The following is a 27844-nucleotide window of genomic DNA, read 5'->3' as shown; positions in this document are numbered from 1 at the left end:
AATCTGATTTGTCCCCTACCCGGAACCTATCAAGAGAAGTCCCTATGAGCATGTGAAGACTGCATCTCCTCTCTTGCCCCCCTCCCACACAATTATAATTGAAGACACAGGCTCACAGAGAATAGGACATGTAGTGGTTCACAATAGCTTGATCCCTGATAAGCGTGGCCCACTCTCCTTTGCTAACATAATGTGTATTGAGAGAGCAGAGTCCATCTTCACAGTAATGTATTTAGCATTAATCAATTCATTAATTGTTTGATAATCCCAGCCACCAATAAGATTTTCTAAGTGCCTTGCAAAAAAACAAAACACATAGCATCATGCCATATTTAAAACTACAAAAAGTAAACCAAATCAACAAAAATAACAATATTAAACATTCCATAGTGGGGGCAGACTAAACAATTTGCAGCTCTTCTTAATGTGTGATCATACATTTTTTTAAATACATTTTTGTTTTTAAGGTTTTAAGGTACCAAAGGTACCTGCCTGCTCATAGTTTTTATCCCTTACTAACAGTGTGTGCTCTCAGGGCCGTCTTAAGGAAATCAGCCGCTGTGGCGCGGCGATCCCTCCTGTGCCCCCGGCGTGACGCCTTTCTGCCGCCTCCCTCCCGTGCTTGCCGCCCCTCGGGAGGGGGGGTGAGCTAGCGGGGGATGAGGGGCGTGGCACTGGAGCGGTGTGGGGCTCTGTGTGCCCTTCCAGTGCTCCCGGGACGGTAGGCGAGGGCGGCCAGCTTGCAGCCTGCCCGGGACCGGCATGGGTGGCAGCGGCTGCGCCGCCGGCGCGCAAGCGCCAGGCCGACAGCCCGCCCGCGGGGGCGGGTTGGGGAGGGGGTGGCCGGTATGCCGGTGGGCTCACGGGGCACCCCTGGGGGCCCGGCGCCCTGGCGCAGCGCGCCACTAGCCTCTATGGATGAGACGGCCCTGTGTGCTCTTCATTGTGCCAGGATTCAGTCTGGGAATCTGTTTTTAATTCTTTGAAGGAATGCAGAGTTTCCCACTAGAAAAAAAATCCATTCTAGGTTCCCCTTACCTCCTTTCTTCTCCTCCACCACCTGCCTCCCACTCCCACACACCTCCGATTCTTGCACTGTTCTTGCAGATAAGATGCAACAAATGTAAGTACAGTAATATTGCCATTTGTGTATGTGGGTTTCCAACCGTATGGCTCGTTCTGACAGCATGGCAGGCAATTTCTCACTAACTGTGTCTAACTTGGATGACAACGTATAAGGCTGGAATTCATTAATTAGCAGCAAAGTTGTGTTTTTGTTGATATAACAGTAATATATATTTTTAAGGTTGGTGCACACAGCAGGAACTGAATGATGCATCCCATTAGAGAACAGTAAACAATGGGTTTACTCATACTGCATTGATACCCCACCTTTCCTCCATGAAGCAAAAGGTGACACACGCCATTCCTTCCCCTTCTATTTAATCAGAACAACAACTCTGTGAGGTAGGATGGGCTGAGAGAAAATGATTAATCCACAGGCAGCTTCATGGCTCAGTAGGGATTTCAGCCAAGCTCTCCCCACCCATTGTTAGGGATGGGCAAATTTACATGCATTTTTTGTGTCTTGTATCCACCAATATATGCTTTTAAAGCACATTTTATCCTAGCTTACACATTTTGTACTCATTACTTGGCTGGAGAACTGCAGGGTAAAATTAGAAGTGAGAATTTCAAAGGATAACTGTGTTTCAGTTTGCGTATTGTTTTGGAAGGGTGTGAATTAGGTAGGTTAACTTTTTAATTGCAAACTGTGATTAACTGCATATCCCTACTCATAGTCCAACACAGTCTAATCAAAGTACTAGGGAGATCTGTGTGTGTTCGTTCAAAGGCAAATATGTACAGTGCATCAGGTCAAAAAGGCACTACCAATACTGCAAATGCTTTCATCCATTTCAGGAACAGATGGGAGGGAGAACAATCAAAGTGACTTTGTGTCAGCTAAACTGACTCATTTGGTTGCTTCCCAGAATATCACTTGTGCATGCTGCTACAGCAATATTTATTCATCACCACCGCTGCTGCCCCTTTTCGGAGACACAAGCTTTTAAAACCAGGAGATGATGCTATAATGTTTGAGAGGCAACGTAAGTCAGCACAGCATAATATACTATACATCTGGGTGTCTAACCGATATTCTGCCAAAGCCATTGCCTGCCTTCCTGCTGTTGCTTTGAAATGCAGGAGGATGGGGAAGAATTCGTCTCCTCAGATAAAGTTAAAAAAAGAGGTGTCGTAATATATGCCAAACCGTACTTGGAGCCAAAATTGATAGATAAAGACTCTGAAGGAAGAGTAGTGATAATAGAGATAAGTGTGAAGGGAGAAAAACTGAAGGTGGTGGGAATTTACGCACCAAATGCGAATAGGAAGAAATTTTACGAATCCTTAGAAAAAAAATTAATTGATTATGTAGGAGAAAAGATTATTCTTCTGGGAGACTTTAATGGAGTGACCACTCCGGAGCTAGATAGAACAAGGAAGAATATTGGAAATAAACAACCTAAGTTACCATCCCCCCTTTTAGAATGGTTGATATTCTTAGTTTAAACGACGCTTGGAGAGCACGCCATCCTCTGGAAAGAGAGTACACTCACTTCTCCGACCCTAACAATTCTGCAGGAAGGATAGATGCGATCTGGATACCCAAGGATCTTACATTAAAAATAAATAAGGTTGAAATACAGGCAAAAACAATATCGGATCATAATCCAGTTTACCTATGGTTACAAGGAAAGGAAAATGGACCGAGGAGGTGGAAATTAAACGAGACTCTGTTGAGTGACGAAAATATATTAACCAAAGCTAAAAAAGCACTGGAGGAATTCTGGAAATTTAATGTAGACAAAGGAACAGACATAAAAGTGGTGTGGGATGCAGGTAAGGCGGTCCTTAGAGGTTTTTTTATAAAGGAGAATGCAATACGAAAGAAACAAAAGGAAAAAAGAAAACAAGAAATTTTGAATGAGATTCTTAAAAATGAAAAGGAACTTTATAAAAAACCAGAAAGCGGGGATATTAAGAGAAACATAAAACTGCTGCAATCCCAGTTTGCTATGATCATAAATGAAGAAATTGAGTGGAAAATAAAACTGGCAAAACAGAAGAATTTCGAATTTGCAAATAAACCGGGAAGACTATTGGCATGGAAATTAAAAAAACAACAAAGCGACAGAGTAATCAATAGAATTAAAATAGAGGACAAGATAATAACTGATCCGAAGGAAATTGGGAAGAATTTTGTCAATTTTTATAGAAATCTTTATAGAGAGGGAGATGAAACACTAAATGAAGTACAGGAATACCTGGAACAAGGCAACCTCCCAGAAATTACGGCAGAACAAAATAAAATGCTAAATGAGCCAATCACAGCATTTGAGATACAACAGGCTATTAAGAACGCCAAGGTAGGAAAATCGCCGGGACCTGATGGTCTTCCGGCAATTTATTACAAAAAAATGGAGGACATGCTGTCGGACCCTTTGAAAAAAGTAATGAATAATATTTTGGAGACAGGCATTCTGCCAGAAACGTGGAAAGAAAGTTTTATAACTTTGATTCCAAAGCAAGGAACGGATCAGTTGGCAATTGCTAATTACAGACCCATCTCGTTGCTCAATAATGATTATAAGCTTTACGCTTATATCCTGGCTAAAAGAATGGAAAAAATACTTCAAACAATAATACATAAAGACCAGACAGGCTTTCTCCCCGGCCGCCTTATGCAAAACAACATTAGGAGTATAATTAATATATTGGAATATCTGGATTTACAAATTGATAAACCATCAGTATTAATGGCGGTCGATGCGGAGAAAGCGTTTGATAATGTTTCATGGAAATTTATGACAGCCTTATTAAGAAGAATGAAGTTTGGGGAAGTAATTAGCAATGGAATCAAAGCTATCTATACCAAACAGATGGCAAAAATCATAGTTAACGGAAACATCTCGGAAGAATGCGAAATTGGTAAAGGAACCAGGCAGGGCTGTCCTCTGTCGCCGCTTATCTTTATTTTAGTCCTGGAAATATTAAACAGGAAGATAAGAGAGGAAAAGACCATTAAGGGAATAACATTAGGGAAAAATACTTACAAATTAAGAGCATTTGCTGATGATTTGATTATAATGTCTGAAAATCCCAGAGAAAGTTTAATAAAAATTTTGGAATTAATAACAGCATTTGGGAAGGTTGCGGGATTTAAATTAAATATTAGTAAGACCAAGCTGATGGCAAAAAATTTGCCATTAGTAGAAAAAGAAGAATTAGAAAAACTGACAAAACTCAAGGTATGTCAAAAGATAAAATATTTGGGAATCTGGATATCTACCAAAAACATAAATCTATATGAGGACAATTATGTAAAAACCTGGACAGATATTAAAAAGGATTTGGAGAGGTGGAGTAAATTGAAATTATCATTCTGGGGACGTATCTCCGTGGTAAAGATGAGCATCTTACCTAAGCTATTGTTCCTATTCCAATCTATCCCGATCATAGGGAAAATGAGTTACATTGAGGCCTGGCAGAAAGAGGTATCTAAATTCATATGGTCAGGAAATAGACCAAGGATTAAACACACTCTGTTAATAGACCATAAAAACAGAGGGGGGTTTGGGCTTCCCGACTTCAAATTATACTACGAGGCAGCATGCCTCGTTTGGATTAAAGAATGGTGCCAACTTAAAAATATTGAACTTTTAGATCTGGAAGGTTACGATAACCGTTTCGGATGGCACGCGTACCTTCAGTATGATAAGCAAGAATTCATAAAGGCTTACAGGACATATTATAAGAGGCGCGTTGTTTAAAGTTTGGGAAAGATATAAAGGCCTTTTAGAAGTCAAAACGCCCAAATGGATCTCTCCAGAAGAGGCTAAAGCATTAAAGAAGAAAAATATGAAGGGGAACTGGTTAAAGTATAACGATTTATTAAAGGAAGAAAATGGCCAAATAAAATTAAGAGAATATGAGGAGGTAAAAGAACATCTGACAAGTTGGCTTGACTATCATCAAATATATGGAACATTCAGAGAAGATAGAAAAGTCGGCTTTGCCGAAAAGCCATCTAAATTTGAGACAGAAATAATAAATAATAATTCAAAAACATTATCAAAAATATATCAAATTCTCCTCGAATGGAAGGTAAAAGAGGAGGAAGTCAAAGAGGTTATGGTGAGATGGGCCCAAGACATTGGCCATCCCATAATGTTAGAACAGTGGGAAAAACTCTGGAAAACAACAATGAAGTTCACGGCATGTTATAGCATTAAAGAAAATATTCTCAAAATGCAATACAGATGGTACCTGACTCCCTCACGGCTCTCAAAGATGTACAAAAATCTTGCAAATATTTGCTGGCGATGTGGGGAGGCCAATGGTAACATGTACCACATGTGGTGGACTTGTAAAAAGATTAAAGAATTTTGGAATACAATATATGAAGAACTTAAGAAACTATTAGGAATATCTTTTTCTAAAAAACCAGAGGCATTTCTCCTAAGTATTATTGGGAATGACATACCAGAGAGATTAAAAGATATTTTTTTATACGGAACAGCTGCTGCACGGATGCTGATCGCAGCAAATTGGAAAGGGGAAAACGCCCCAAAAATTAAGGATTGGCAAAATAAACTTCAAGAATATGTAGAGATGGCTCAGCTAACCAGCAGCCTGAGAGGAAATAATAGACAGGAGTTTGTTAAAAAATGGGAGAGATATAAAAAATACCTGCAAGGAATTGAAAATGGTATAAAGTCTGTGGCGGCCTTTGAATAACCCTGGAGGAAAAAAATGAAAATGAAAATGAGTTTGAGAAAAAGAAGCTGTATTCGGTAATGTAGAAGGTTTTGGATATAAATAAAGAAAAAAAAAATTGTTAAGTATCTTCACAAGTAGAAAAGGAGTACACAACAGGAAAGACAGGAAGTCTATTTATGTATTTATTTATGTATTTATGTACTTGAATTTGTTAGCGATGCAAGTATTAATTTGGACTTGGGTTATGCGTAGATTTATGTAAATAATTAAGGTTTATATTGTTGTTTGTTTATCTTTTGATTTTGTATTATTATCTCTATGTTGAGTTTGACGAGTGTATGTTTATGTGTTGTAAATAAACTTAATAAATGCAAAAAAAAAAAAAAAAGAAATGCAGGAGGATGAAGGGTTTAGGAAAGATGGAGCAGGGCAGATAAATTATACGTCTTCGAAATGGAGCAAAAAGAGAGAGGCAGAATCCAAGGTGCAACTTTTCCCAGCACCCTCCAGCCGTAAAACCATTCCAAACCTTTTCAGAATTCACCCTTTGCTCGATTGACAGCGCTGTGGCAGTCTGAGACGGTGAGGGAGGATGGAAAGTTATTTCACAGGCCATGTGGGGAATTCAGATTTCCCTCAGAGCGCACTTTAGAATGTAAAGCCAGACTTCTCCCAAGAAAGCCTTGCTCTTAAGGCTCCACAATAGCTGAAGAGAAAAAGGTAGGCTCCCTTCTGCCCTAAACCCCAGAGTTTTCCATTCAGCTCCTCAGATGTTTAGCAGTGAAAGGAAATCCCTAGAGGTTTGCCTAATACTGCAGGCCAGAGAAAGGAGCACAGCAGAACACTGTTTTCTTTGGCTATACACAGAACAAAGAGACAAGACACACCTCACTTTTGTAAGCTTCTACTTGCTGGGTGGAGCAATTTTTCCTACTAAAAATATTAATGCCAATAAGTTCTTAGCAGGAACTTTTGACTAGAATTTGGAGTAGGAGAATTTCTCTTAAAACATCCCCCACTTCACCACTGCTGCACACGTTTTACAGAGACAGAGGCACTTCTCTGGACAGCTGTCAGATGCTATTTTCATTTCTGACAAGTCCTGACAGAATATTCCTATGCCAGCATGTTCCATCGTTCCCAGGAAACTTTTGGGAGAAATACTAGTGACGGCCGCTATTTTCCTCCTGAAGCATTCCAGGAGTTAAGCTACATGATAACTCCTGTCTTGTCTTCCCTTTATAGAAATTGTGGGAAATAAAAATAGTGGTCACTAGCTAGGCTGTGTGCCACTGCCTCTCTCCCCCCCCCCCCAATTAAACATTGCCTCTTTTCAGAGACTTACTTAGGAGTTGGTGAAACCAGTCCCATCTAACCGGGGCAGGGGGCAATGCAAAAGTCACCTATGACAAAGCAACACTGCTGTTGTGGCAAGATCAAACACGGGAGAAACTTCCTGTCTTCTTGCACTGCAGCACAAGGCATTCAATTAAAAAAAACAAAAACCTTTCTCCTTACCTCGTCCTCACTCCAGAAGTTTCAAGTACTTTGGTCACGTAAAATGTAGTAACTTTTAATCTGGCTACTGCAGTAAAGTGTTTTGTTTCTTTCCAGGGCAGGGATGCAAGGCACGCCTCTGCCTCTTTTTGAAGTCTCAGAATGAGGTGGAAGTTTGGGGCTAGCCATTTCATGTCAGCATTGATGAATACTGGTATTAGTTTACTGTTACAAGGATCACTGAGGCTACTGCAAGCAGCTCCTGCCCGATAGGTCTGGGGACCTATAGCTGTCTGAAACCCTGAAGAGCCATGGCAAATCAGGGTAGACAAAGCTAAGCTAGAAGGACCAATGATCTGACTTGGTGTAAGGTTCAAAATGGAAGACATCTTTACCTTTAACAGTAAACACCAAAAGCTCTATTCAGGTGTTCTGTAACTGTCATTGTACAAGGGAGAATGGGGGCGGATTGGCAAGCCCACTCCTCTCAGGCACCACTTCCTCCCTTTTTACAGATCTCCATGAGCTGGAGAGCACAGTTCTGAGCCAGGTGTTAGCAAAGCCGCTTTAAAAATGCAAATGGAGTCCAGAAAGAAAAGTCCTGATAACAATTTCCTGAGCAAACAGAACAAAAACAGTGTATAATTTAAGGAGAAAAGAATCGAAGGGGCTTTGTGTTTCTTAGTTCAGACTTTGTACATAGCAGAAAAATACCCAAAGGAAACCTCCCTCCAAAATACACACCTAAGTCAGAGTACTTGTTACCTCATTGAAGATTGTGCCACTCTACCTCATTGCTAAGCAACATATCCACCTGTACCCTTCTTGGAAAGTTGACGTTTTAACATTAACTGGGGGTGAAAGACCATTGTTCCTATTTTATCTGCAAGCCACTTGAGTCCCTGTCAGGGGAAAAGGGCGGGCTGTTAATAAATATATAATAATAACAGTTTCACTGGTACAAATGCCATATTTAAATGTATTTCATTTTTTATTCTTCTTCTTCTTTTTTTTTGGTAGTGCACGAAGAGAAATGTTGTCATAAAAATATCTGCAAACCTCACAAAGCAGCCACCTGCTGGAATCCATCCATCTTCAGCCACTGTGAAAAAGAAGGGCTTTATTCTATTAGCAGCAGACATTATAGATGATTACATTTTATTACAGTGACGTTAACTACCTTTTTATTTGCCTTGTGGTAGAATATCAGCAAATCTTGTTCCTCTGTGGTGCTACAGCAGGAATACTTTGAAGATAAAACTGTTAAAGGAGACCCAGTAACCTACTAATAAAGTTATTAATGCATGTCAGAAAAACCTTGGTCACCTGTGGTTTTTATTAAATGCCAAATTGAGGCATCATCTGGTAATGGGAGTGCTTTTAATATTATCCTCATCCAGTGCAGAGATAAGCCCTCTTTAGGCATTAGAAATCTAGGAAAGTAGACATATGATGGAAGGGGGGGGGGACAGCCAGTGACTCCCCTCGTCAGAGCCAGTGTGGTGTAGTAGTTAAGAGCGGTAGACTCGTAATCTGGGGAACCGGGTTCGCATCTCCACTCCTCCACATGCAGCTGCTGGGTGACCTTGGGCTAGTCACACTTCTCTGAAGTCTCTCAGCCCCACTCACCTCACAGAGTGTTTGTTGTGGGGGAGGAAGGGAAAGGAGAATGTTAGCCGCTTTGAGACTCCTACGGGTAGTGATAAAGCGGGATATCAAATCCAAACTCTTCTTCTTCTTCTTCTTCTTCTTCTTCTTCTTCTTCTTCTTCTTCTTCTTCTCGTCTGCTTTTTCAGTTGCCTTCCAATCCACAAAAGCTGACTGTGGGAAATGTATTGTATGCATGGAGGCTCCCTGAACATTTTAGAACCCTGATTATTCCTGAGAACCAGTGGTCCTCCAGTTGACTTTGGACTCCAGCTCCCATCATCCCCAACCAGCATGGCCAATGATCAAGAATGGTGGGACTTGGCGTCCATCTCCAAATATTCCCTTTTCCCTTTACTTTCCAAAGGTTGAAAGAAAGAAAAGAAAACAGATCCGAAATGTAATAATGAAGAATAATTTGATTTCAAATTATGAAGAAATACCCAGCAGTCTTAGGTAGAGGTCATGCTCTTCAACATCTTCAGTAATAAATTGGATGAATGTGTGGTTTATTGCTAGTATAAACCTGAGGGGATTAGAGAGTAGACTAATTTAAAGTCAAAATTGTCTTAGAGAACCTGAGAGCAGGAGGCACTGCAATAAAATGAAATTTGCAAGGGATGGATGCAAAGATACACTTTTGAGCAACGTCCCCTAGGAAGTCCTACTTTATATCACGTATCTGGATATGTGGTGACAATGTAAATGCCTTCCTGTGCTGGCTCCCAGATAGGATAGTATCTGCATGCAACTGAACCAACCTGTCCTTTTGCTTTGATGGCACAGTAGTATTTGCCTTGTTCTCCATCTTGCAGTGAATTAAAAATAACAAAATCCTCATTAAAAGGATCCCAAAAGGGCAGCTGTGAACATGCTCTTTTCATGAAGGAACCAGTCCATAAAATGGCATATCAGGAAAAGATGACCATATGCAGCATAACCAAGGCCACATTAGGATAGAATGAAAGAAACACCTTGGTCCTATGGCTTAGAACTCAAAAGGGTGAGCGACTCACAGAGAGGTTGTCGCTCCCACAAATGATTTCAGATCACCTTTGCACACACCAGAGCAGGTCTACACCACACAGGGTCCAGGGCTGTCTTCACCCAATACACAGTTACCTGTTTGGTTTCACCCAACCCTGCAACACCTCCTTGCAAATTCCTATTCTTGCAGCTGTCATCTGTGCATGTGCTGTCATCTACACATGCACAATACAGTGGTACCCCGTGTTACGCACCGTGATCCGTTCCGGATTGCGCTACGTAACACGGGCGTGCTTAACACGAATGCCCCCCCAGAAAAAAAACCCGGAAGTAGCGCGATTTGAGCGCTTCTGCGCATGCGCGAAGTGTGCAAAAGCGTTCTGCACATCCAGGGGTCGTGCGCGCTCCAGAAATGCTTCCGGGTTGCGGGTGTTCTTAACTCGAACGTCCGCAACCCGGGATATGACTGTATCTCAAATATACACACCTCGGTTTACATTAAGTGCAAAGTGAATGTAGCTTAAGTTTTCCTTCTGGGCTGAAGCTGGTTGGAGGGGAAACACATCCAGCAGTGGTATTTCTCAAGAGGCGACAGAATGTCGTGGATAATCTTGTGTGTACACAGATTTGAAAACCAAAGGTGGGAGTGCACTGGAGCCAGAGCAAATGGAAATGTGTACACAGCTTCCATTTCTATCAGCACAGAACCAGAGCCAGACGTGAAAACAGACTCCATCTCTGACAAAGACAGAAGCTATAAAAGATTAGCCTATGGCGGGGCAGAGCCACCTAACAGCTTAGGCGACTTTGATTATCAAATACCTTCTGCTTGTTGGACATGCCGCCCAAAATGGCACATGTGTGGCGATTTCTGTCCTCCATTGCACTACTGTCTAAAGTGTAGATAGTCAATGCGATGATCTCCATATGTTGTGGACTGCCACTCCTATCACCCCTGACCATTGGCTATGGCATTTGGGGATGATGGGAGCTATACCCCAAAATATCTGGAGGACACGACAGATGTAAGGCTACTTTCCACCTGCTGTTGTGTCATCTTGTGAATTTCTCCCCATCCCTAGCAACATGCCATTGGCTGCCAGATCAGGATGGGTAACCTGCAGCCCTCCAGATGCTGGACCACAGCTCCTATCGTCACTTACCTATGGCCATGCTGGCTGGGGGTGGATGGATGTTAGGGCCACATGGAATAAAAAAAAAACCTGACCATCTAGATGTCCCTTTCAGTGGTCTCTCCATCTCCTCTATAACCAAAACTTGGCAATGATCAGAATGGAATCATAATGCATTCACTGCTGCTCCCCATATGAGATGTGAGAGAAAACCCAACATTTTATTGGACATAATTCTTCTCGATTACCCCACTTCTTAAAAAAAGAAAAAAGACACAAACCCAGCTGAGAATCCTTTTGTTTCTATTTGCATTTTTCCCTTTCATTGTCTGATGCTTTATCATTAATACTTGGCACTCCTGGTTACCTATGTTGATTGCTTTTTGTCTCCCTATTATTGGAAATTTTAATTTCCAGTTTTATTTATGGTTTTTAATTTAGTCCTCCATTGTCTGTTTTTGTGCTTGGTGGCTCATGCATATACATGAATTATGCCACAGATTCTATCTAACTTGCCACGTTCAGATTCCTTCTGCATTTTTAGAAGAATTATCTACTCTGCATTGTCCGAACAGCAGCCTTTCTCCCTTGTTCCTCATTTATTTTCCATGAATAGGAGTTTCAGAAAGCTTTTCATGATCGTGAATATACAAGCAAGTAATTACGCATATTCTTCATCAAGAACAAAGGACGGCAGATCCTTATAGCTGCTAAAGAGGTTCCTGGAGAGGAGCTGTAATGGTGAACAAAGTTCATTGAAAGGCAATGCCTTATCTTGGGACTAGGGAACCTTGTGGTCCTCCAGGAGTTGCTGGACTCCAACTCCTACCATTCCTGGCTGGGGATAATGGGATAAAAAACATTGGGAGGACCGCAAGTTCTCCACCACTCCTCTATAACATGAGGCCACAGCAGAGTCTTGGGGCAACTCTCGCTTTCTTTGAACCCATCCGCTAATCAACCCCCTACATGGATCATGTTGGAAGATCATGTTATCACCTGTCACTATAGTTGCGAAAGATTTCTATGCATATATTGGACATGTTTAAACTTGATACTGAATTTTACAGCTGTAAACCCCTTCTTTTCCTTTCTTATTCTTTTGTTGATACTCTTCCCTTCCTTTCCCTCTCTCTCTTTTCTACTTTCATTCCTACCTTCCTTTCAAACAGCAGCCATGAGGGTGGGGGGATCACTGCAGCAAGGGGTTAATCCTAGCATTAAAAAAGCACATTTCCAAGCACTCAAAGTGCTTTATGTGCATTATTCTCAGTAACATTTACACCATTCCTATAAGCCACACCAGCATTTTCCTATGTTGTAAGCAAACAGGGCTGTCCCAAGATATTTAGCTGCCCGAGGCAAAGGAAGATGGCACCTCTCCAATTCTATGTACAAAGGTCAGTCAGACTGACAGCTAAATGCTAGTGATTGGAAAGCATCCTATGCTGCACCTGAGTGCAGAATTAGGTGGCTGAGAGCACATTACAGAGACCATATAGATCTGCACCTGAGTGCAGAATTAGGTGGCTGAGAGCACATTACAGAGACCATATAGATCTTCCTGCGACTTGTCCTCCCACAACTTGCCAGAGTTCCCCCGTCCTTTAGCATCTACTGCCTGAGGCATTTGCTTCACTCTGGTAGGACCAGCCCTAGGGGCAAATGACTGAAGCTGACAGAACCATAGCAGACCTAAGGCCACCTAGTGAGTTCAAAGCTGAGATTTCAATCAGGAATTTCCTGGCTTAACAGTTTATACACTTAATCCCTGCACTATTTACATAGGCAGACCCTCTACCTAATGCTCAGCCTGAAAATCTATCTCTCACACACAGTTTTTTTAAAGATGAAGCCACAGGAGCTCTTTACTCAGAGGCTGTCTGTGCCTGTTCACTAACACGAGTGAAACCTGATTCTACCCCCCCCCCACTTCAAAAAACAAAAGGCCAGTCATTATCACATGGTGCATATGATGCCACATAACCAATCAGATATTACTATGTGGTTATGTCCAAGTCCATTTAGAGAGAGGGCAATGCTTCCAGTATGACATTACCTTCTCTCTGAATGGGTGTTATGGAGAAGGGATAGGCACCTTGCCAGTGCTTTCCTGCCTGCCTTGTTCCAATCCATGAACCTTTGCTACTATAAGCTAAAGAGCCAGACCATTATTCCTGTTTCCTTCTGTGTGGCCACCACTACCCACAAACAGACAAATCACCCTCACCTATTTTCAAGCCTCACCTCTGGGGGTGGGGGGAATGGCCAAAAAGAGTGCAGCTTTTGTGTGGCAGTCTCTCATGCAATCTCAGTCCTAACTGCAATGTTTTTGTTCGTGTCCTTTGATTGTGACTCCCTTCCCCTCTTTGATTTTGTTTAGAAATCAGAGTTAAAAACTTCAAACTGCCTGCTATGGAGCAATAGTTGTTGTTGTTTTTTCTGAGCAAGGCTGAGCACGTCCCTGGAACAGTTCCCATGCAACGTGATTTCCTTCCAGAACACTGAGAAAAACAGTTGCTTGAAGTGGGTGACCACATATGCACCTGTTTCACCTTTTACCCACATGACTGGAATTTTAAGCACAGCATCTGTTGCCTCCTCCACTTTCCGCAAAGCACCTACTTGTGTATTCCTGGCTGCCTGGTTTTTATTATTATTATTATTTGTTAGACTAGGAGCGAAATCACATGGCAGTGTTAGCCAAGTCTGAATTTCAATTCTCATTTTCACTCTCCCAATACCTTAAATGCATCAGCTGGTATCCTAGAGAGGGAAAAGAAGCACTGCATAATTCAGCCTCTCGAGAGTCTCACCTGCTCAGGGGCATCACATTTTGGTCACATCTTACTTGTTTCTTAGGTGTGAACATCTTGGCAGACTGAAAGGCCTTGGAAGTCTGTTCAGGCTTGCAAGATAACACCTCTTGCTCAGTCTCTGATGCAGCTGTGAATCGGCACCAATGGACCAAGAAACCATGGCTTGCAACAAGTCCAATTGCTCACTGTGCTAGTCCTCTGTTCTGGTACCAGGTTTAACAGCTGCAATGTTAAGGGGTGTTCCCCCCCAAAAAAAATGTTGTACATCCAGGGTACGGAAATTAACTAAGCTAAGAACCCTAGACCAAAAAAAAAATGGTCAGACTTGCACTACCAACATTTCTTCCCACCCAACAATCGGCGTTTCAGTGTTCTACTATCTGAAGGTACATTTCACTCAATGGCCATCATGTTCTTTGTTCTAGTATTTCCCTACATTGCTCAGCCTAATTACTCCTTCCTTCCTTCCTTCCTTCCTTCCTTCCTTCCTTCCTTCCTTCCTTCCTTCTTTCCACATTTATCTGCACAGCAGTGTAACAGGCCCACCAAGATATGCAGCTATGGCCTATGCCTTTTCCTTCAACATCACTCCTTAGCCCTAGGTCTACACCTTGGTGACAGAATCCTGCAGTGGGATGAGTTCCATTTGGAGATAAACGAGCAGTCCATCACTCACCTTATAAGGGTCCAGCTTTCGCAAGCACTCAGTTCTTTTATGCTGTTTGCCGCTGTGGTACTGTCAGGAAACCCCCCTCCCCACGGCAGGTAGCATCCCGGGAGAGCTTGCAGTACAGGGAACCGCCCCCTCTGTTCACCAGTTCGTCATCCCCCTCCTCTGCAGGAAGCGACCATTCCTCCAGTGGGGAGGGGGAGTTAGAGGCAGGAAGTCGGCGCAGGGGCTGTGAAGGGATGGCAGAGCCTGAGCACCAAGGGGAAAGCGGGGAACAGGGACAGTTTCCCGCGCCCCGAGTTCGCAGACAGGAAAGACATGGAAGGGGGAGGCGGGGATTCAGGATCCCGCGCCTCTTTTGCTGGACAAAGAACCGGAAGAGTTAATTCCCGGACTCTGCGGAGGGATGAGATGGACGTTTGAACTTTTGCTCCACTGTAAATACTTTGCACAATAAAGAACTTAGTTTAGAAGTTCTGAGTCTGGCTGATTTCTCATGAGCAACCACTGAACGTCCTTACAGGTACTTTTGTAATTATTGGTGGTACAGAAAAATTTGCAAGTAAGAAATACATCCCTGGTGCACATTCCTAATGTGTATTTATATTTTTATCGCTGACTTCGAAAAGGCACATCAAGCACACGTCTTTTAAAAAATGGGCCAGAGTCCAGAATTACCGGTACTATAATGTGATAGAAAGGGAACTGTGGACACATATGACAGAAAACCTTGCACATTATTTGTTTTCCCTGAAAACACCCAGAGATTTTTGTCATAAACAGCGGTGTTTATCTGGAGCTGCTTTTGCTAGTAGTACAAAAGCTAAATGATAAAAAAGAACAGAAAGAGTAGCACTTTGCTTTCAGAAACTGGGATAACTGACAGGCACATTTAAATTGGTGACTGCATCTACAATTGCAAGTTCTGTTCACTCAGAAGAATTCTAGGACTCCTCAGTGGCACATTTGCACTGTACCTGTTGCAGAGATGCGTGAAAACGCACACACAGCACAAGTGATCTTTGACCCATGATGCTTCCTGACCACCCCTGAATATAGACCAACCTGGGCATTTTAGCATGCAAAAAGAGATTTCATGCTATTGGAATGAAAGGGAAAGGGTATTTGTTTTTTGCACAAGATGCAGTCTATGCTCCCACTCTATTCAAGTGGAAGGGCAGAATTTAATTCAATAAATAAGTATGAATAATTCTGCTGGATTCTGTTCCCACACAGACCGACCTGATGCTTATAGGATGCCTGCAAGCAAGGCATGAGCACAACAGCCCTCTCTTGCTCATGATAACTACTCTCTAGCGTGCTGCCTCTGATCTTGAAGATAATATATAGCCATCATGAATAGCAACCATTAGTAACTTTATCCATGAATTTGTCTAGTGCTCTTTTAAAGCCATCCACATTGCTGGGGTGTGCGTTAGGCTGAACATGCTTTATTCTAATGGTTTGTTTTATTAAAGAGACTTGTACAAACAGGCAATAAAAACTCTCTGAAAGGACAGTGATTGATATCTCGAAATAAAGGTAGCTGACATTTTCACCACACCTTTTCTGCCACTCTTTTAAAGAAGCTGGAATAGACAGAGCCGCCAATCCTTTACCGAATGCATCGCCTCGCGAATTGACTGTGGTCAATATTCAAGAGTGAAGCGCCGTGTCTCAAGGAGTGAGGCGTGGAGAATCTATAATTTGATTAAAGCGAGTGCTAGGTTTGCAGCAGCACAAAGTGTAAATGTGTTGGGTACCAGAAGGGCAACACACAAAAGGAAAGAACATGGGGGGGGGAGAGAGGGGAAGGAAGAAAAGGCAGCAAAATCACAAAAGCAACAGGGCACATTTTGAATAAGAACATAAAGCAAACACATCACAGACTCCTAGTGCGGAAGAATGAATTAAAATGATTGACTTGCAAATATTGGACCTATGTCCAAATTCTATCACAGCAGGGGGGGGGAGTTAATCCACCAGGACCACAACACCATAGAGATGCATGAAGATGTTGTCTGTGGGTGCAAATCTGTCAACAAATAGCGATATCTCACTGGTATTCTAACAGGCCTGTGAGGACACCCACTATTAGTGCAGAAATATAGTCCCAAAGGGGTAAATTCTGAAAACCCTACTAGGTCATAAAGCATCATGAAGGATATTTGATTACACGTCAGTAAACAATTCCCTGTCATCATATTCAACATGTACTCTAACGAGATGCCAGCCAATCACATTTCAACATATGTTTTAGTATAAGGGGCTAACTACACAGAACATGAAACTGCAAAGAATGGAACCTTAATCCTACAGTTTTGTTGCTTTGGTTTTTTTAAATAAAGAAAAGCATCCAGGAAGATTTTATGCAGAGAAATGGTGATGAAGAGAGGTACTTTGTTTTCAATTTGTCTACTCTAAATCACACACACACACAAGTTTGGACCTTTGTATTTGTGGCTTGTCTCTCTACACAAGGGTTCAAAACGTGTGTTTAAAATATGTTCTGACCCTCCAGAGGTGGGTGTCACTTGTGAAGAAGCAGAGATATGGTAAGTGAGGAAAATGTTACATACCCCTCTCCTTATACCACTTATTCCCTGAACCCCCCCCTATGCTTTTTATTAAGTATTGAGGATCCATTTCAGTATGTAGTTAGCCGCTTAAGTCTCTTTCACATGGAGGCACAGCAAGCTGAAAGTCCCTTTCCTGTGGCATATTCAGCAGGAGAATGCATCCACATGAGCAGAACCAATCACAGGGCTTTCCCATATGATTGGTGCAACCCACGTGGCATGTGTCACTCACATGCAGCATGTAACTGAATAGATCACGTAAGGAAGCAGGTCTTACCACCTGGGCCTCACTTAAGGCATAATCCCATTCAGGCTGTGAATGTTCTACCATGGGTATTGCATATTGCTTGCCCCAAGTAAAGGTGGAGCACTCTTTATTCTTTCAGAACCCCCCCCCCCCCCGAAAGAAAAACCTCTTAGAAAACATGGAGCTGTGTTCTCATTGCCATATTACGCTCAGTAATATATTGGCATATTTCACAAGTTAAAGAACTCCAAGTTCCAAACCCAAGAGATGCTTGACACTGGAATACACTACTTTGGAGGGTGGTGGACTCCCATTCATTGGAAGCTTTTGAACAGAGGTTGGAAGGTCATCTGTCAGGGATTCTTTAGTTGTGATTCCTGTGTTGCAGGATATCGGACTAGGTGACCCTGGGGGTCTCTTCCAACTCTACAACACTATAATTCTATTATTGTGAACCATTCTCAATGAGTGTGGCCTTGATACAGAATCAAGCAACACTCTCTGCCTCTGTTTTTATCTGTAGAATATTAAGAGTGTGACCCACGTCTCTGGATCACTGCAATGATGAATGCAATGGCTTCCAAGCACTTTTCACATAATAGTAGGTAGATGCTACAATATGCAAAGCTTCTCGTAGTTCTGCAGTGGCCAACATCTGTCACTTGGATGGCTAAAAAGAAGCATGGGCCAAAGTTTCCATTCATCTGCATACCAGATTTTGCATTCCAACCACGCCGTATGCAATGCTCCCTTTTACAGCTACAGGACGCTAAAACTATTAGTGCAAATCGACTCCTTCCTTCGGCTACAAACTGGATTGATTCTTCCCATCTCTAGTTCAGATTTGCGGTGCTGGGTTTAAGTTCTCATCCATTTCAAATCCCATCAACCGAATGTTAGCATTGCGCTATATATAAACATTTATCAACAGAAACGCAGGGATTATTAAATAGCTGGAATTGTTTCAGCAGTTTCCTTTTAGTCATAGATTCCTTTGCAAGACAGTCAAGCTGGTCACAGGGCTTCATATGGCAGGTGGGAGGGTAGCAGCTACAATGATTAAACCAGGAGTCTAGGATAAATTTAACCACAAATCTCTCATTCTGCAGCCATGTTACTGATGACAATTACTTATGGCTACTGAAATGGTTGTGATGGAAAATTAACTGTGCTTCCTGTGCCAGGTTTTAAGGACACTGGAGTGCCCCCACCCAAGCCTCTTTCAGACCTTTGTCCTTGTGCTTTACTGCTTTAGTTTTATTTTCTTTCCCCCCCCCCCTTGCTCCTTGTAATAGCAGTACAGTTTTTGTGTAACATGTAGAAGTTAACTTTCAGATTTGTCCCATGTTGAAGGTCTCTAAAAGCAGCAAAGAAGGTATGCTGGGAGAGCCATCAAAATGTGAAAACGTAGAGAAGAGACCTCAAAGATCTAAAACAGGAGTGTGCTCTTTTGGGGTGATGCATGTTCCCATTTGGAGCAATGTGTACATGGACATCCTTTATATAGGCAGTAAGTCTCTTCTGCTCTTGCTCCCAGAATCTGATATCCAGTTACATGCAGCCTCTCTGAAACTGGAGGTTTCATACAGAGATGAGCAAATGCTTTCAACCCATATCACTTCTACATGTGAGGAAACATCCCAGAAGCTTGAAAGCCTGTGGAGAGCAAAATTTCTGATCCGGACATTAGTGTGGAATGTGTCAGATCGTATTAGAATTTGCTAATTTTGACATATATGCAGCAAGGATGTCCAGCTAAGCTGAAGTCTGGATGCTGAAAAGAATGATCGCTAGTTGAATAGATGTGTAGTGCACAAAAAGCTATCATTTTATAAAGGGATCACAAAATGATGTGCCCCATATTTATAGAATATAACACTTTGTATGTAGAAATTGCAAAACTGCAATTCACAATAACTCTGTAGTATATGTGCAGCTAATAATATAGTAGTACATCTCCAGGCCGTCTAATCTGTTAATATGCACCCAGTCTCTTGAAAGAACAGTAATTGCCAGTTGTCTTACAAGCAATCATCTCATCAAGAGAAGGGTCAAAAAAAATTTTTTTTATATAATGGCCCAGGAAGCTGACTGCAGAACACCACCTGCTGCAAATCTAGTCCAATCTCTATAATATGAAGAAACAAGACAGAAAATTGCTACATTGCATGATCAGAGCTGCCTTGACATTTGGTGGAAAGACATAACTATAAAGCTTATTTACAACATCAGGTGCCACAAGGAACACTTTTCTGGTTCTTTTTTCTGGAGGGATTTTTTTTTAAACACACAATAAAAATAAATGATTATTAATTGCTTTCTAGCCCTGCTCCTAATGGGCAAGAAGTAACTCATCATGGATAGTTTGGTTCAAAGTGATTTAGGCGAAGTACTTTATTGCAAACTCGTCAACTTTAGGGGTTTAGTATGACAATGATTGCTTAACAGGTGCAGCTGCCAAGAGCAGGAGAAACAAAAATGGCTATTATCCTCCTGGGACGTGGAAAGCTGACAGCATAACAATATCAGAAATTTTTTAAAGAGCCCAGCTTTAAATAAATGGCACAGCAGCAGCAACTCAGTGGCATTGCAATGGGTGCCAAGTCATGTAAAAAAGAATAGGAAAATGCTTAACAAGATTGGCTTCTATGACATTATTTGCAAATACTAAAAATGATGAAGGACAGATCCTGAAGTTGAGGCTCCAGTACTTTGGCCACCTCATGAGAAGAGAAGACTCCCTAGAAAAGACCCTGATGCTGGGAAAGATGGAGGGCACAAGGAGAAGGGGATGACAGAGGATGAGATGGTTGGACAGGGTTCTCGAAGCGACTAACATGAGTTTGGCCAAACTGTGAGAGGCAGTGAAGGATAGGCGTGCCTGGCGTGCTCTGGTCCATGGGGTCACGAAGAGTCGGACATGACTGAACGACTGAACAACAACAACAAAAAATGATGATGATGTTTGTTTCAACTATTTTCTGTATCCTCCAACTCTACGCATTTTTTAAAGGTAAGAGCTACTGTTACATAATGGCAGTAGAGGTTGGTCTATCAGGCCAAATGGAGCTCTGCCCCACCAACCTCATTCTGCCTTCAGCCAGGCTCCACCTGCCAACTTCTTCACTTCTAACCAGCCCAGGCTCATTGTTGCACAGGTGATGGAATACCAGAATGAGTTGGCTTTGCCTGTCATTGGCTCTGATTCCACTTCTGGATGGTCTCCCTGCGTTCTGCTCTCTGAGTCCCAATGGGCACCAGCCACAACTGGCTAATGGTCAAGAGACACTGAGCTGTAAAGGAAGCACCTGCCCTAAGCTCACCAAGTGCCCCTTGCCCTCAGCCCAAGCCCTCAGGTGCAATATAGGAACAACAATAATCCCAAAATAACGGAGTTGGAAAGGACCTCAAAGTTCACCTAGCCCAGCTCCCAGCTGATGCAGGAAATCCACAACTACAGCATCCCCGATAGGTTGGCCATCCAAGTCACTTCTTTAAAACCTCTAATGAAGGAAAGTCCACCACTTTCCAAGGCTGTCAGTACCACTACTGAGCAGCTTGTATCATCAGGTCAGTGCCACATTTCATAGAATCATAGAACTGTAGAGCTGGAAGGGAGGGTCATCTAGTCCAATCCCCTGCTAAACCATTCATGGCAGATGACCATCAGATTTAGGGTGGTGCAGGAAGTTCCCCTGCACAGGGTTCTGAGCCGAGGAGGTGCAAAATGGAAAAGGTTCATAATTAAGAAGATCCATTTGGGGACGCCAGATTTTTGCCTTGCATGCAGTGCCATATTACTAAAGATTACCAAAGTCCATTCCTGATCAGATCATTCTTCCTAGTGTTTAGTTGAGATCGCCTTTCTTGCATTTTGAACAGACTGGTTCTGAAGCAACAGAAATGTGCACATCGTCTATGTGGCACCCCTTAAAATATTTGAATACGGCTATCATGCCGCTAAATCATCTCTTCTCCAGGATAAACATGCCTGTTGTAAAGCATACTAAAATAATAGTTTCAACATTTTAGAGCACTAGATAACTTGTGACTTAAGAGCCTGTGTGGTACAGAATCTTGGTTTGTTGTTTTTTTTTTTAAGCAAGCAAACTAGGGGATACTGTTTGTTAAAGGGCGCTGAATTTAACTTTTATGATAACTTAACATGCATCTCAAACGCCTTAGACTAGGGGTAATCAGATGGGTGCTGTACTTCAACAACATCTAGAGAGCACCACATTGGCTACTACTGCATTAGATTCAATCCCGCCTCCAATTTCAAGCAACAAAATTCAGTCACAAAGCAAAAAACCCAAAAACACTCCCAGAAGACCAATGGTGCAGCCTGATTTATATTTTAAAACCACTCTTCACTTTGACAAGGGTGTGTGTGTGTGTGTGTGTGTGTGTGTGTGTAAAAGTGACAAGAGAGAAAAGCGGATGTCCACAAAAGGCATAATAGAGAAGATCCCACAGGAGAAGACAAGATTTTAAATAGCTGAAACAAAATAATATTAGTGTTTGACGCAGTTATTTAATTCAACTGAGCACAACCCCCCCCCAAAAAAAAACCTCATTACAACTTTCCCCACCCAGTTTGACCCTTCCAAATCTCCTCAGGCAGAGGGAAAGTCCTGCCAAAATCATTCATTGCTAGTACAAGTGAATCACAATTTCCCTGTGACGAGGCAGGACCTGGGGAGGAAAGCAGGTAAATGCTGCAAGTTACAGAGTTTGAAAATACAGAAGTCGGGAAGGGAGGGGAGGGAAGATTTAATGGAATTATAGAATTAAAAATACAGTAGTACTTCCAAGATCCAGAAATAGCAATAATTGATTGCTTGATAAGTACCCAGTCTTTAAGGGGTACAAGTTTTCTTTCCAAATTACTGCCAAACTCTCTTCCATTCTCTCAATCAGCATGAGGAACTCACGTGGGGGCAGGAAAATTAGATAGAGAATAGGGAATATATCTTATTCCAAAAAAAGAAAAGAAATATGTTGCCAGATAATCAGCATATCATTAAAGCATGTAAGAAGAATTAATATTTATGCAGTCTCATTGACATACTGTATACCATGTGACTAGAACTCGGGATTCTTTCATTCGGTATGGTACCGGGTTCTCGTACCTTTCATAGCTTCAAAAGGAGGGAAAATTCAGCAACCATATCATCACCTGTGCCACTGATGCACTGATGGGGAATGCTGCTTGAGTCAGAACTCACCCCTATAAAAATAACTTAATAGTACAGAAACCCAGGCCTGAGGTCAGCAGGACACACCATCTTTTGGCTGCTGCCATGGCCGAGCAGGTCCACCGATGATGCTTGCTTGGTGTTCTTCATTAAAAGACTGCCTAAGTACAGGATCTGCCATTTTAATTACCCATAATGCCATTTTATTTTCCCACGATGTCCCAGAGCGAAGCAATATATCAGTGGCATTGGGGAAATTTAAATGGTAGCTCTTGTATGTCACTTCCAACAGGTAAGCTGTAGAAGGTTCACTGATGTTGGATGGAGCCCACCGGAGGACACTTGGCCCAGAGCCACATCAGCCTTGGAGCTGGCCCAGCTAAAGCCTTTTCTAACTCTAGATGAATATTAATTATAGCATGATATTAGTTTAAATGCTGCTTATCTGACAAAACAGCTTCTAAATGGTCACAGAATGCTGAATGCTGAACTCAGGAGTGGGGGCTGGAAATCTGAGGTAAGGGGGAAGAAATGGAGCTGGGGTAGCCAATGTGGTGATTCTAGATGCGGCTGGACTCCAACCCCCATCAGTGCCAGTAAGCATGTAGACTTATCAAAGATGAATGAAGTTGTAGTAAACTTGTATCTGGAAGGAACCCAGTTGCCTATCCCTGGAACAGAACCCCTTAAAAAAGGCATAGCTCACTGGCTGGAACACTGAACAGGAGCATTCCACTCTATGACATTTGGCCACAGGTCCCACTCAGAGAGGATCTTTCCAGCTTCATAGCTCTCTTACTGTGGAGAACTGTGGCTTAAGTATATTTTATTTGCATAGTGTGCTAAACATCTGTCAAAGAAGCCATGTGTCATAGTCCTGTTGCCGAGCAACAGCGTGCAGAGCTTGGTGGAATGTGAGGACAGACTAACAGAAGATAAGAGTCTCTGAGATACACTTGGTGGAGTCAGCATACAAAGTCAAGTCCATTCCGAGGGTCAGGCAAATAGCAATCCCCATAGTCAGATAATCCCAGAGGTCAGGGAATCCAATGGTCATGAAGCCAAAGGTCCAAATGGAGACCAGGAAGCAGCAAGGTAGGACCGGGAACCAGAGGCGTCATTTCCAGCATCTGATTGCTGCTGAGAGCTCTGTTGAAGAAGGCTGAAGCTATCTGGTTCTCATCAATGCTTTCTCCTCCTCCGTGTCCTGAAAGGCTGATCAGCTGCAGCCTTCAGGCTGCTCAGCAGCCAAAACTAACTCCTGGCCCATGACAACATGTGGGTAGAAGCTTTTACATTGATTCCAGCTGGTATGGGAAGAACCTTAGAGGAGGTGGCAATCACACCAAGCAAGTTCTCCTTAAAGGGAATCTTGAGATAGTACAGTCCTTGCATAAGGGCTATGCTACTTCAAAAGACACATGTATGAAGCAGTCCAGAGAATTCAGTATCAAGATGAATGAAAGAGATCCCCTCCCCCTTTCTTTGAGCAACACTTCAAGCATTGGAAGACATTTCCCTACGATTTAACATTATTTTTAGCACCAACTGTTAATATGCTTACGGGTCTTACATTTTCGCTACAGTTACTGCTACAGAGTTCTCGTTACTATAACTGACAGTTTGCTGGCTAAGCCCCATAATTAGGTGGTGAAGTTGTTTTCTTTGCCATCTGGATTTCAACCACCTTCAGAAATGCCATCCTTTGAATAACTACCCTGCATTGCTCTGAAGCAGGGAGGGGAGGCGCAGGAAGAATGGAGACATCTTATGAACAGACCATTAGGGTTGCAAACTCTCAATCCACCCAACTGATATACGAAAAAATAAAACAAAATGGAATTATTATAAAGGTGGCCTTCCTAGAAGAATGCTGCCATGAGGGAACCATGAGAATACAAGACCTGTATGGTACTACCATTACAAAGGATAATTTGAGTTCCAACAATATGGTAAGCAATTACACCAAATACATGCCTCTCATTCCCATTTTCATATGTATCATGCCAGAATGGGGAACCTCTGCTACCCGTGGGTCAAACTTGGCCTGCCAAGGCTCTAAATTTGGCCCACAGGGCCATTTCCCCCATCAACCTAGTTGATGTAAGTTGTGGGGTGGGCCCTGACGTGGCTTCAAAGGAATGACTGAGAACTTGAAGTGAGCTCCTGATAGTTCCTCTGCTTGAGAAAAAAGGGTGCTCATACCTCTCGTCAAGTTTTTCCAATTCTTCTGTGTGAACCACATAGAGCTTTTTATTATATCAAGTGGCAATTTTCCTATAAATAAATATATAGCATACAAGTGGAGGCATAGGTCTAAGATTCAAGCCCTGATCTATATCTAATGTGCTACCCATCAGATCTCTTTAGTTCACTGGCTAACTCCAGCTACTTCAATCCTTTGTGTAAAATCTTTGGTTTCTAGGTAATGATAAGGACACCACCAGCAAATGTTCTGGCAGCACCTGATGCTATAAAACTGCTGAAGCTGTTGCAGTAGATGTGACCAGTCCTTTGATTGTTAGCCTCCCGAGAGGATGTCCATATACAATAAATGTTTATTTTTAAGTCAGTTATGAAAAATGACAAACGGTTAAAAAAAAAAAGAACCAAGCAACTCAGTTTTGCTTTTCCCCTTGTAATCTACACCTCAGAAGACAAATGTGTTCATTTCCAATAATGGTTCTTGTGAATCCCCTGCTATGCTCAGAGCCTGTCAACACACTCAAAGTTAATGAGCAAAGAAAAAGAAAAAAAACCCACAGGAGTAGTAATACTATTGGAGCCAAGTTAAAAGGATGAATTAGCACTGGTTTTTTATTCAGTCCTGCATTTTGTGCTCCTAAGTTGTGGAGATAGCTACAGGCTTTTCTGCTCATAGACTCAGGGAGCTTCAGTACTAAAAAGCTAGATTTGTACAGCATTAGCAACAGCCAAGAATATGGCTTCTAGAGGCCTCTTTCTGTTTACTTATTTCTTCCTTTGATTATCCCACCTCCTTTTCTCCAAGGCTGGCTGTCCATGGAAGGCTCAAGCAACTAGGTGCACATTCTAGGCCTCCTGGAAGACATACCTTGTGATGTAAGGGTAAAACGGAAGATCCTTGAGGTGGTGGCATTGTGACATGGAGATGGGAGACCTTCATATCACTAGCAAATGTGGATTTATCCTTCAGTGACATGTGGGGTGGGGTGGGGTGGCGCCACCCTCCTGACACCAGCATTGCTGCTGATTTACTGGAGAGGACTGGACTGTGGAAAGGTTAGGGCAGCTTGGGTGCACCATCAGGAGCGCCAAGTCTGTAGCAGCGGCAGTCCCACTGGGGCATTTGTGCTGCCCCAACCTTGTTGCTGCCCCACCACAGTCCATAATATAGCAAGGATGTTGATGTTGGGATGGTGGAATTGCCAGGGCTTGAACCCAGGATCTTCTACGTACAAGACATGTGCTGTGCCACTGAGCTAAGGCCCTCCCCATACTGGTCACGTACAAGAGCCCCAGTTCCCACTTTGTCAGAAGAGGATGACCTAGTGTTGTAGCCCTGGAGCAGGGTATTCCTGGCACTAAACAGCGAGGCTGTGGAATGCTTGCAGTGGCAAGTGATTTAAATCTGACAAAATGAAGGAGAAATTCAATTCAGTCCCCATTTAAAGCTGAATCTTTAAAAGCACTTTCCAAAACAATATGCAAACACAACTATTCTTCAAAATTTGCACATATCCGATTTTTGCGATACAGTTCTCCAACGAAGAAAGGTGTACAAAAAACGCATGCATCTGTGTAAATAAAAATAACCGTAAAAAGATATTCATGAAAATATTACACAAAAATGCGTATTAAGGGGAATTGCTTGCAAAAATGTGTACGTGACTCAAAACTGCATATAAAAATGTGTTTATTAGGAGAAATTCACACTATACAATGCTGGTGAATTTTCATGAGGATAAAAAATTGCAAATTGCTGCAAAATGTGGTGAACTGAATTTAAGATTGGAAAAATGAGAAATGAAGAGAATCAAAATTGGCATGTCCTTCTGTAATAAGAAGGAAGAGGAACCTATATTCTCCCAATGCAATATGTCATTGCCATTCCTCAGTGTGTTTTGATGTTTGTTCCCCATACACCTCTGGTTATATTGTCCTACAACCCACTGGCAGAGGAAGAGGGTGGCGGTGGGAGCGCTCCACCCCCAGCAGCATGATCCTGGTGGGGTTCCATCGCGGCTGCACCACACCCCCGGGACGTTGTCAGCCCTGCCCCCACCTGCTCTCCGCCACTGCTACAACCTAAGTGTCCTACAGCCTAAGTGTTATCTTCTAGACATATAAACTGATCCACAGTACAGACAGATCCACTGCAGCCACTAAAACATGGGAAATTCCACCAGGGTTGTGTGGTGTGTGGTGTTTCTTGGTTCTCATGTTGACAGGTGCATGAAAAACTAGATATTAACTGCTGCCACTTGTCTCTGCTCTGAAGGCTCTTCAATGAAGACCCCCCCCCAAAAAAACCCACGTTCTTACATTTTGTTTAATAGCACATCAGAACACATGATGAGAGCAGCCTTAACCCCTTTCAAATAGTACAGCATGAATTAATTAGGAAATTCTGAGAGTCCCATTACATTCACATTAGTGTCATTTTAGTTCATCTCGATTAATGGCCTGGCACTTGGTACTCAATGAATAAATTAATGATGGGCCACTTCATCTTAAGTGGAGATGGTTGCCCTCTGTTGAAAACTAAATGCTTCTCCAGGTCATAGCTGGATTGCTGGAACTTGCCAACCCGCCAGCCTTACAAGACTGGTGTGGGGCTGTTTCCATGACTTCCTTTTTGATATCTTCTTCTCCACCACAGGAAATGGGCTTCCTCTGACAAAAGGTTCTTGTGTTAATTTACAAGGCCTTTAATAACTTGGGTCCAGGACACCTCAAGGACCACCTAATCCCCGATTACTAAGCTCTATGCTGGATTCACTGTTAGTGATCCCCCATGGTTCAGATACATGGCTCATATCCATCAGTAGCTGTGTGCTCAGTACTGTGGGCCCAGCTTTATGGAATTTCCTTCCAATTGAGGTCAGACTTCCTGTTGAACTTCCAGGGTCTACTGAAGCCTTTTTTAAATTATTATTCTCAGCAGGCATTTTAACCAAAGTTAGATTTTATCATTTTTTTTTCAGTATTGTATTTCTTGTTCACCACTATTGCAGTTAAGTATTACATAAATTGTTTAAATAAAATAATACAAAACTGGATGTTTGAGCATCCCAATTTATT

The 27844-nt window shown here is 42.4% G+C and overlaps 1 protein-coding gene across 2 annotated transcripts in view; it reads right to left on the bottom strand.

Moving 5' to 3' along the window:
* Positions 1–8292: 8292 nt before the first annotated feature.
* The window catches only part of LOC117053660 (carbohydrate sulfotransferase 11-like), a 115891-nt gene continuing 96339 nt past the window's right edge, over positions 8293–27844 (bottom strand). The window contains exon 4 of one of the 2 annotated variants that reach the window (XR_004427428.1): positions 8293–8383. Coding sequence is in view for 1 of the 2 variants with exons in the window: in XM_033161618.1 (XP_033017509.1) it covers positions 8342–8383 (42 nt within the window). In the remaining variant the exon portion in view is untranslated. The remainder of the gene's footprint in view (positions 8384–27844) is intronic. The other variant, XM_033161618.1, reaches the window with a different exon arrangement.

This window comes from Lacerta agilis, chromosome 10, assembly GCF_009819535.1.
Source record: "Lacerta agilis isolate rLacAgi1 chromosome 10, rLacAgi1.pri, whole genome shotgun sequence".
Lineage (NCBI taxonomy): Eukaryota > Metazoa > Chordata > Lepidosauria > Squamata > Lacertidae > Lacerta > Lacerta agilis.
This window is presented reverse-complemented; position numbering and strand designations above follow the sequence as displayed.